This window comes from Macrobrachium nipponense, chromosome 23 (assembly GCF_015104395.2).
Source record: "Macrobrachium nipponense isolate FS-2020 chromosome 23, ASM1510439v2, whole genome shotgun sequence".
Taxonomy (NCBI): domain Eukaryota; kingdom Metazoa; phylum Arthropoda; class Malacostraca; order Decapoda; family Palaemonidae; genus Macrobrachium; species Macrobrachium nipponense.
Genome location: NC_061090.1, coordinates 51656944 through 51668709, shown reverse-complemented (window position 1 = coordinate 51668709; position 11766 = coordinate 51656944). Strand labels below are relative to the sequence as shown.

The following is an 11766-nucleotide window of genomic DNA, read 5'->3' as shown; positions in this document are numbered from 1 at the left end:
GACAGAAACAGATAGCTAAGATAGTCTGGAAATAGGAGAAAATGGTTTTCGTTGGATACTACATGACGTGGCAAAGTTTTCTCCTTCGCATTGATTCAGTACCTAATGGGAACAGAAATGTAGCGAAAAATGTAACCTTGCTTGTCTTATATTTGAAGACTTTTCATTACGAAAATGGCTTCTAACCAAAAGAAAAATAATATTAAGAATGATCTAAATCATTGCTGTGCTTGATTCAATAAAGTTATCAATCCTTTCATCATATTATGTCCGTTAGCTCAGTTGGCAGAGCGCTAGAACCAACCGCACACGCTAGAGGTCACAGGTTCGAGTCCTGTACGGGCTACTTGTTTTTCCTCGAGAGAAGAATCTAGCTTTTCATTAAATCTACTTCCTACTAAAGATTATTCTTAACTAATTTGATCGAAAATGGCGGGTTTTGCAGCAATGTCTTTCAACCAACATTACTCTGGTGTACTTATGAATAATAAATTCCTCTTGACTGTGTACCAGTATTTGATAAGTGCTTTCATAAGTAGAGGTGCCATAGAAATTTTTAATAAGACTGTGAAGAAAATTTATAGAAGATGAGTTTATAATATATTTATATATATATATATATATATATATATATATGATATATATATATATATATATATATATGTATGTATGTATGAATGTATTCACAGAGCAGTAATAAATCATAGGTGAGTTAAAATCAGCAAAAAAGGATCAATTTTTGTATTGGAAAACAAAATACAGAGATAAATGCTTGGGAAAAAAGTATCAGCCAATTAAAACCAATGACATTTCAACTTGACTTCTTTTCCTCGTTCTAAAAAAAGGGGGGTTGGGTAGAACATTAACTAAACGAACTTATAGATAGAAAGCTTAGGGTCACCTCATCACCCTCTCTAAACTAAGCTTTCTTGCACAAAACGGCGTTGATGGTAGCTTCGATCGTGGGCGCCAGGGCGTTGATCTGGGCTTCGATCTGTTCCAGAAGGGCGTCGGCGTTTTCGTTGATGTCCTTGTTGATCTCGTCAGCGCCTTCGAAGTTGGCCTGCAGAGGGAGAAAATGTATAATATCAGTCTCCCTAGATCTTGGTCAGGGCGTGAGTCAGAGGCCTCAGTGGAATGGCTACCAGACAAGAGCAGTATCGCTGAGTGCGTCTCAGTGGCGTGGTCGGTATAGTTTTGGCACACCACCTCGGTGGCCGCGAGTTCGATTCGCGGGCATTCCACTGATGGGTTGGAGATGTGTATTTCTGGATGATAGAAGTTCACTCTCGACGTGGCTTGGAAGTCATGCAACGTAAAAACACCGTACAAACAGTGAATGGAGCCATGATCGATTATTCATTCTGAATTTCTATACGTGCGAATGAAAGGTGGAAAACAGACGGAAATTTATGGCGCTTTGCTTATATATATATATACGCGCGCGAGAAAAATTATGCTAAAACAGAGTTTAAAACGTGTGAAATCTGCAATTATAGTAGTTTGTGGTCGTGCGTTTAAACGTATGGTACGGGTCCTACCCTCATGCTAAATGCTTATTTGAACAGCAAGGATAAACAACTTGTATACACATCCTTTAAAAAAAAGGCGAAAATGTGAAAGACAAATGTGTATGAAGGCATTCAAGCACTCCTGTACGAATTCTACGAAGTTTTCCTGAGCAAACTGCTTGATTAGTATCCTGAACAAATTGCTTGCTTGAGTAAACGACAGCTGTTTATGCTTAAATTCTAGTAGAATGAAATAATCAGAAATTACCGTTAGACAAATATACCTATAGCAAAGATTGAAGGTGAAGTTATAGATCCAATTACATTAAAATGTTCCTGCCATTATCATACGACTTGACTATAATCTAGTTTGAGAAAATGAGACCTTGGGTCACGCTAGGCTCCAAAATCCTTACTGAAGACTCTTTCTTGAATATTTCTTTGTAAATTCCGCCAAAACGGACGTTTATATAATAGCAAAGAGTTGCAATTATAGAAAGTGATACTTCTCTGACAAAATCGGTTTGTAATGAGAAGGAATAAGGACTAATTTTTTTAAGGGCCGTTTTTATAAAAAAAAAAAAGAAAAAAAGTTGTAATTATAGAAAGTGATATTCCTAAAAAAATTCGTTTTGTAATGAGAAGGAATAAGGACTAATCCATATATTTTTAAGGACCGTTTACGTATTGAGAAAGATTTGCAATTATAGAAAGAGATATTTCTATATTAAATTCGTTTTGTATTGTTTACATCATAACAAAGAGTTGCAATTATAGCAAGTGACATTCCTATAACAAATTCGTTTTTTAATGAGAAGGAATAAGGACTAATTCTTTTTTTTAAAGGGGCTTTTACATGATAACAAAGAATTGCAATTAGAGAAAGTGATATTTCTATGACGAATTCGTTTTGCAATGAGAAGGAATAGGGACTAATCTCTTTTTTTTAGGGTCCGTTAGATAATAACAAAGAGTTGCAATTATAGAAAGAGATATTTCTATAACAAATTCGTTTTGTAATGAGAAGAAATACGGACTAAACTTTTTTTTTCGTTTTGTAATGAGAAGGAATAAGGACTATTTTTTTTAGGGGCCGTTTACATAATGGCAAACAGTTGCAATTATAGCAAGTGACATTCCTACAACAAATTCGTTTTGTAATGAGAAGGAATAAGCACTATTTCTTTTATTTCTATAGGACCATTTCTTACCAAAATTTTATCGGCAGAGATCTTCACTGAGAGAGACCCAGGCTGGATGCAGACAGACACGGGAGAGATTGAGTAACTGGCTGTCTTGAAGTCTAGGGAGAAGCCCAGTCCACTGATGGATAATCTGTCATCGGAGGAAGAGGAGGAACTGAATGAAGCATTACCCTCATATGGTTAGAATTACACACGGGCACGCATACACACAGACACACATTTTATTTATATGTGTATATATATGTATATATATATATATATATATATATATATATATATACCCATAAAACTTACACAAATGCCCTCTAATATCTAATTCGTTCTACCTCGGGATTAATATATTTTCAAATGTGTTAACCGAAGGGGAATTTTTTTTATAGTCGATAATACATTCGTCGGCTCCTGGGCGCGAACCATAAACCCAAGAATTCAGGACGTATACAGTGAAGCGCTCTAAACTACACAACTATCACGATGATGATAATAATGATAATAATAATGCTTTCTACTTTTCCTTAACTGGTAAAGATAATAATAATAATGCTTTTTACATTTCCTTAACAATATGTGGATTTGACAAAAGCTAAATAAGGATTCCAAGCGCCTCAGTGGCCTGATCGGTATGGTCTTGGCCTGCCTCCTCGGTGGCCGCGAGTTCGATTCTCGGGCATTCCATTGAGGGGTTGGCGATGTGTCTTTCTGGTGATAGAAGTAGTTTACTCTCGACGAGGTTCGGAAGTCACGTATGTAAAGTCGTTGGTCCCGTTGCTGAATAACCATATTGGTTCCATGCAACGTAAAAACACCACACAAACAAACAAACATACACTCGAAACATAAAGGGTGAGACTCACTCTCCTACGCCGGAGGCATCGTAGGGCGCCGCCTCAAACTCGCCCTTCATGGTGTAGCTGGAGGTCTTCCCGTCGAGGTCCCCGAATTTCAGAGCCATCGCGGTCTGCGTTCGAGAGAGAGAGAGAGAGAAAGAAAAATTTAAAAAGCTTCGATGAGGAAGACCTTTTCATCTTGGACGCCATTTGCTTTCCTACGTCATTGGAATGATTTTATGATTTTTTTCTTGCTTACTCGGGGAGGAAGCCTACAACTACTTTGTTGCTGTTGTTGTTGGGTTGGTAGGAAAAAAGTCTATGGAAGAGCTTGGAAAAGTCTAAAAAAGTACTTTGTTGTTGTTCTTTATGATATTTTTTCTTAAAAATCCTAAATTCAGTTCTTTTTTTAGGGAAACCATCCAGAACGCATTGTAAGTTCAGGAAGACGGGGATATAGTTAACTGCACTATTGCAAGCAGGGTCACGCGTTGCGTGCATTCATGCATTACACACACATATATATATGCTATATATATATATATATATATATATATATATATATTTATACGTAAATGTGTGATATATATATATATATATATATATATATACACACACATATATATATATTATATATATATATATATATTATATGAGTCATATACATACATCGAGCTACAATGTCCTTTAATATCTAATTCGCTCTGCCTTGGAATTAATATATTTTCATATATGCTTAACGAGGGGGAATTTTTTTTACACGATAATAGATTTGCCTGGTCCCAGGTGCGAACCTCGCGGTGGTTGGGCAGGTAAAAGCTTCCACTGACGTCCTGGATTTGAATGGAATCTTCTTAGGTTCGCGCCTGGGACCAGGCAAATCTATTATCGTGTAAAAAAATTACCCCCTCGGTTAAGGATATATGAAAAATATATTAATTCCGAGGTAGAGCGAATTAGATATTAAAGGACATTGTAGCTCGATGTATATATATATATATATATATATATTATATATATATATATATATATTATAATATACACACACACAGACACACAAACAGATGAACAGAAAGACTAGCTCACCCGTTTAGTTATAATTGGTGGAGTGAACTTTGTACAAGCGTGTGGAGAGACCGGGAGAAATTCACAGTCGGTGGCCGAGAAGAGAATGCTGCGAATAGAGACATAGGATAATAAAAAAAAGAATAAGGACAAAAAACGTAAATAGCAATATTACATAAAATAAAAACCAACCATCCAGGAATTAGAAGACGTTCGTGAAGAAAACGCTTCGAATGGCTTCTATTCAGCGGCGTAAGTAAATAGTTCGGAAATGAGTAATGACAAAGTATATATATTATATATTATGTAAATGGTAATAACCGAACGTCACATTAACTGCTCATATTCTCTGCTCTTTTTTTTTTTTTTTTTTTTTTTTGAATAGGCTTGTCACTCAAAGCTCGAGATCCAACTTCAAAGAAATATGAAGAAATCATACAGGTATATATGTATATATTTATACCAAATAATGTAAGTATGTTTGTATGTATGTATGTCTAAGTGTGAAGAGTTTACTCGTATTGTCAAAAAATGGCGGTAATATCAAAGTTCACTAAAAAAACAAAATTATTCCTCAATCTTATATGCGAGTAATTTCACCGAGTAAGTAAAAACAGTCATCTGAATATATCAGCATATTAAGCCACGAATTACTTAAAAAAAGAATATATATATATATATATATATATATATATATATATATATATATATATATATATATATATATATATATATTATATATGCCCAACTCGAGGAAGATATTATATATGTTTACCGAGATTCTGGCAAACTCTGGCAAGGATTGGCGCCAAGTGTAGACTCGAACTCTCCTTTTTCGTCTCTTCTCCTCCTACCTGCTGTGGTCGGTCGTTTTGATGTTGGATATCAGTGATTGCTGGCACCACGACGGGGTCTAGAGGTTTCAGGGCTTTTTGGAGAGCTTTCGTTATCTCGTTCTCGAATAGGCCAACCGCTAAAAAGAAAAAAGAAAAAAGTAAAAATAATGATCAAAATTAATTTTTAGAAGTCTCGCCCGTCATTCGTTTTTATTAATTATTTATTTCCCCAGTTTTGCGTCAGATGTCTCTTCTGTGGTAAAGCAAATCCACAGAGATTTATCCCCAATTTTGTGGTCACGTCTCTCTGGTAAAATAAATCTAGAGATTTCTCACCAATTTTTCAAATGTCTCTCTGGTAAAACAAATCTACAGAGATTTCTCCCTAATTTTTCAAATGTCTCTCTGGTAAAACAAATCTACAGAGATTTCTCCCTAATTTTTCAAATGTCTCTCTGGTAAAACAAATCTACAGAGATTTCTCCCCAATTTTGTGTCACATGTCTCTCTGGTAAAAGAAATCTACAGTGATGTAAGTATAATATATATATATATATATATATATATATATATATATATATATATATATATGATATATATATATATATATATAGATATAGATATAGCTAAATTTACACTTCATAGAATCTTTTAATGTATATCAATCAACCCTTGCATCATTTTGGATTTGATTATTCTAATTAAGAGTTTTTTTTATAAATTGCCTCTCTGATAAGATTCATTTGACACCACAGAAAGGTAACTGACTAAAGTAACTGGAGAGTAGGTAAGCGAAAAAATAATAAATAAATATAATAAATAAAAATCCGTTAATCGTCATCCACTTAACATAATGAATCAAAGTAAGTTCACATTACGTTAGATTCACAGATATAAAATCCAGTGCGATTTGGCATAGGATGTTCAATTTTCCCTGTCGATATTCAGGTCAGACGTCTTAGAGTTGAGAAATTGTTTGTAATGTATCAGAGAGAGAGAAGAATACCTTTCACTTATTTAGAATAATAATAATAATAATAATAATAATATATTTTGGTAGAAGACCCTCTTTTAGGCAAATGCTGTGAAAAAGAATGGCAGAATTAAGCGAGTTGATTTTAAATAGTTGAGTGTTTTTTTTTTTGCCTTACAATTCGCTTCTCAGGCTCAGCGATGTTTCTGAGCGACTGGCCAATATTCATATTGGGAATTTTCAAAAGATTACATGAATATTGGCCAGTTACTCAGAAACATCGCTGAGCCTGAGAAGCGAATTGTAAGGAAAATAGAATAAACATTATATAAAATCAACTCTCTTAATTCTGCCATTCTTTTTAACAGCATTTGCCTAAAATATGGGTGTTCTACCAAAATAATAATAATATTGATAATAATAATAATAATAATAATTCTCCAGGACATGCAGAAGAGTGTAATCCTAGAAACGGCGCACATAGTAAGAAAAGTGATGGACTCCTAAGGAGGCAGGATGCTACCCGGACCCCACACTCATAAATACCACCCAGTCGGATTGGAGGACTGTGATATACCAAAATAAAAAAAGTAAAATAATAATAGTAATAATAATAATAATAAATTACGTACGTGCCGGGCTGGCTTTAAGCGAGAATGCCACAACGGACAAAATTACGATAGTCTTCAGCATCGTGGTGGTTCTGGCTTGAGTACCCTGAAAGAGACGAAAAATAGATTTAAAAATATAGTCATACATATATTCATATAATCCGAAATCAGTTAATTGACGTAAATATGAAAAAGAAATCAGTTAAAATCTATAAAATACGACTGCAAACTAACCTTCGACATACCTTTCAGAATGTCGGTGAAACCCGTTTCCCTACCTGGTAGCGGCTCTGCGTCGACTGTGGCAAAGACCAGCCGTTTTATAGCTCTCCTGACGATGAGGTTTCCACTGCAGTATCTACCCACTCCATTAGCAACCTCCCCTTTCTTCTTCTTCCCCAGCCTCTACTCCCCTTCATCCACCCGTGAGATAGACGTAGCTGATTACCGAGGGAAACCAGACTGCTAAATGCATGTGTTGTGTTACTGATGGCTGACTAGGTCTACAAAATTCTCACGAAATTCGCCTCTAGATTTGCCATATGGTCCACTTCCCACTCTCCTGCTCCTTCCCCCTACTACAGGTGAGAACTGCTGCCTTATTTTACAGCCTATCTCGTGAAAGTTTATTCACTATTATCGAAAACAGTAAAAGAAGACTACAAGGATTTATTTGCTCTGATTCCTGGTAAAAAATAACGGTACGTAGATCATTGTTCGGCGAAAACCGAAAATGTAGGAATAAAATTCGCGCTGTGTCACGATTCTCAGTGAAGGAATACGATAAATGAGTTGGTTAGTCTCATATATATATATATATATATATATATATATATATATATATATATATATATATATATATATTGGTTACGGGTATTGCCAAAAATTATATACTCTATATATATATATATATATATATATATATATATATATATATATATAATGAAAAAAAATCACAGTGGAGATGCACGTGCCTGTGGTATGAGAGAAATATATATATATATATATATATATATATATATATATATATATATATATATTATATATATTTCTCTCAAACCACAGGCACGTGCATCTACTACTGTGATTTTTTTCATTATATATATATATATATATATATATATATATATATATATATATATATATATATAGTATATAATTTTTGGCAATACCCGCAACCAATAGAAATGTTTCAGATAAACCTAGCAATTCGCCTTTCTATCCTCATTTTACAAAATGTTGAATCATAATCCTAGGACAGTATTCATTTTATAACAATAAAAACCTCTGCATCCTTCTACTATCTTCTAACTAAAAGCATGAAAGCAGTGCTAAGAGGATCAGTGGTTTGAAATCTTACCCTCAAAACAATTCCAGAAAATAATTTCCTTATCAGTCGTAAAATCGTAAAAATTTCTTTGACATTGTAATAGGATTTTAACATATGGAAAGCAGACTTTTCCATTAATGCAATGTTAACGTAGGCGAGCACTGACTTTATAAGCCATTCTGAAACAGAATTGTAAAGTTGATTTATGTTATATACGTAATTGTCTACTAAATGGGTTTCCATTTTAGACAAATTTCAAACGAGGTAGTATTGAATTACAGCAACCAGGATTTATGCCCGTCTGATGTCAACTTCAAATAGACATTTAAGTCAGATCTGATATGATTTTAGATGAAATTCGCCTTTGTTGTCATACTTTTCTCATAATAAATTTTGGACACAACCGTAATGCAAACTCCGGTTTCGTTTCTAGTTCAAAAGTAAGCTTTTATTGTATGAACGAAATGCGAAGGCCTGTTTTTCATTCTGAATTAAATTCTTGTAGGTTCAATTTGATATCAGAGTGAATTACAGTGAGGTATTCATGTCGTAGAGACGTAGACAAAATCTAACAGCTTTTGAAAATTGCAGGGCTAAACCAACGAATATTTTAGTGGGTGAGAACGAGACTTTTTTTTATTTATCTCTTTTTACTTAGTCATCGCACATAAAATATCATACGCGTATATTGTACATTTATTTCACCCTCATGTACATTTATCAATAATTGTTCATACATGATGAAAATAACTTTTCATTCCATATTTTAGCGAATATCTATATTAGCTACAGCAAAAATTAGCTTGACAAATTCTGTCACGTTCAAGAAGTAGTGTTTTAGTTATGTTCAAATCATCTAATTGTTAATAGATGATGAAAATGTTACGTAATAAAACACTTTTTATGTCATCACTTTTTTATGTCATATCTCAGTGAATATCTATGTTAGCTTACAGCAACGCTTAACAAGTTCTGTAGTTTTCAAGAAGTAATGTTTTAGTTATGTTCAAACCATATACTACAGACCTTTGGGCGAAATTAATTGACTGGATGGGCAATTTATTTTTGTACGACTGATAAATTACTTCCAAACAAAATCCAGTGAGATGGAAAGCCAAGAGTATATCATTTCAACAGAATCTATTCATTGCTTGTCGTCTGGCGCGTATTTCTAGAAAATTGTTCGTAAGAAAAAATGTAATTCTGTAATTCATTTCCCTATCATGCCCCTATGTAGAGATTCCCATAGATGGGGACGATACAAAAACATTTTTTCACATGGTTATCTTCTACTGAAGCGGCGCGCATACTTCATTTTTATATACGGGCAGGTGCGGTACTGATGGACATTCCATGTGACATTTACGTAAGTATTTGGGTATCTGTGCGCGACAAAGGACAGTCTCCCATATTCTGATACGAAAATTTCACCTTTACTTCTAGATGATGATTTGTCCCGTGTGGCTTTACGATATGGTGAATTTTCTAAGAAAAATTCACATACAATTTCAAAGAATTTGGAGGGTCCTAGTAATTTATTATTGTTATTATTATTATTATTATTATTATTATTATTATTATTATTATTATTATTATTATTATTATTATTATTATTATTATTATTATATTTTTTTTTTTTTTTTACCCTATCACATTCATCCAATTCAACTGGGTGGTATTTATAGTGTGGGGTTCCGGGTTGCATCCTGCCTCCTTAGGAGTCCATCACTTTTCTTGTGCGCCGTTTCAAGGATCACGCTCTTCTGCATGAGTCCTGGAGCTACTTCAGCCTCTAGTTTTTCTAGATTCCTTTTCAGGGATCTTGGGATCGCGCCTATGATTATGGGTACAATTTCCACTGGCATATCCCATATCCTTCTTATTTCTATTTTCAGATCTTGATACTTATCCATTTTTTCCCTCTCTTTCTCTTCAACTCTGGTGTCCCATGGTATTGCGACATCAATGAGTGATACTTTCTTCTTGATTTTGTCAATCAACGTCACGTCTGGTCTATTTGTACGTATCACCCTATCTGTTCTGATACCATAGTCCCAGAGGATCTTTACCTGATCGTTTTCTATCACTCCCTCAGGTTGGTGCTCGTACCACTTATTACTGCAAGGTAGCTGATGTTTCTTGCACAGGCTCCAGTAGAGGGCTTTTTGCGCCACTGAATCATGCCTCTTTTGTACTGGTTCTGTGCAATTGCCGGGCATTCGCTTGCTATGTGGTTTATGGTTTCATTTTTCGTATTGCACTTCCTACATATGGGGAGAGATGTTATTTCCGTCTATCGTTCTTTGAACATATTTGGTTCTTAGGGCCTGATCTTGTGCCCCTGTTATCATTCCTTCAGTTTCCTTCTTGAGCTCTCCCCTCTGTAGCCATTGCCATGTGTCATCGCTGGCTAGTTCCTTAGTCTGTCTCATGTATTGTCCATGCATTTGGTTTGTTGTGCCAGTCCTCTGTTCTGTTTGTCATCTCCTGTCTCTGTATATTTCTGGGTCTTCGTCTACTTTTATTAGTCCTTCTTCCCATGCACTCTTGAGCCACTCGTCTTCACTGGTTTTCAGATATTGCCCCAGTGCTCTGTGTCTCGATGTTGACGCAGTCCTCTATACTTAGTAGTCCTCTCCCTCCTTCCTTTCGTGTTATGTATAGTTTGTCCGTATTTGCTCTTGGGTGTAGTGCTTTGTGTATTGGCATATGTTTCCTGGTTTTCTGATCTATGCTGCGGAGTTCTGCCTTCATCCATTCCACTTATTATTATTATTATTATTATTATTCTTATTATTATTAGTTCTTATTATTATTATTATTATTATTATTATTATTATTATTAAAATTATTAAAAAGTAAGTTGCTGCCTCAGGTGCGTTAATTTTATAAAGTTCTTCTCTATTTTTCTAATTATTGTCTTCTCATTGTTGCTTAGAGTGGTGAGCAACGCACAGAAGGTTGGCATGTCTCAAAAAGCAATAAATGAGCAAACAATAATTAGAAAAAAATAGAGAAAAACAAAAAATTTTATAAAATGAACGCAGCCGAAGGCAGCAATTACTTGTAATGAAACATGCTTTAAAAGAGGGTTTACTTCCGCATATTATTATCTATTATTATTGTTATTATTATTATTTTTTATTTTTTTTTTTTATTTTTTTTTTTTTGCTCTATCACAGTCCTCCAATTCGGACTGGGTGGGGCGTATTTATAGTGTGGGGTTCCGGGTTGCATCCTGCCTCCTTAGGGAGTCCATCACTCTTCTTACTATGTGTGCCGTTTCTAGGAATCACACTCTTCTGCATGAGTCCTGGAGCTACTTCAGCCTCTAGTTTTTCTAGATTCCTTTTCAGGGATTTTGGGATCGTGCCTAGTGCTCCTATGATTATGGGTACGATTTCCACT

At 34.7% G+C, this 11766-nt stretch overlaps 1 protein-coding gene across 1 annotated transcript; it reads right to left on the bottom strand.

Annotated features, from left to right (window-relative positions):
• Positions 1-743: 743 nt before the first annotated feature.
• Positions 744-4663, bottom strand: LOC135196442 (uncharacterized). Its single transcript, XM_064223281.1, has 4 exons — positions 4630-4663; positions 3571-3674; positions 2723-2846; positions 744-1063 (listed from the first exon to the last, which is right to left on the bottom strand). The coding sequence occupies exons 2-4, from the start codon at positions 3666-3668 to the stop codon at positions 920-922; spliced, it is 366 nt and encodes a 121-aa protein (XP_064079351.1). The 5' UTR covers positions 3669-3674; positions 4630-4663; the 3' UTR covers positions 744-919.
• Between the last annotated feature and the right edge of the window lie 7103 nt (positions 4664-11766).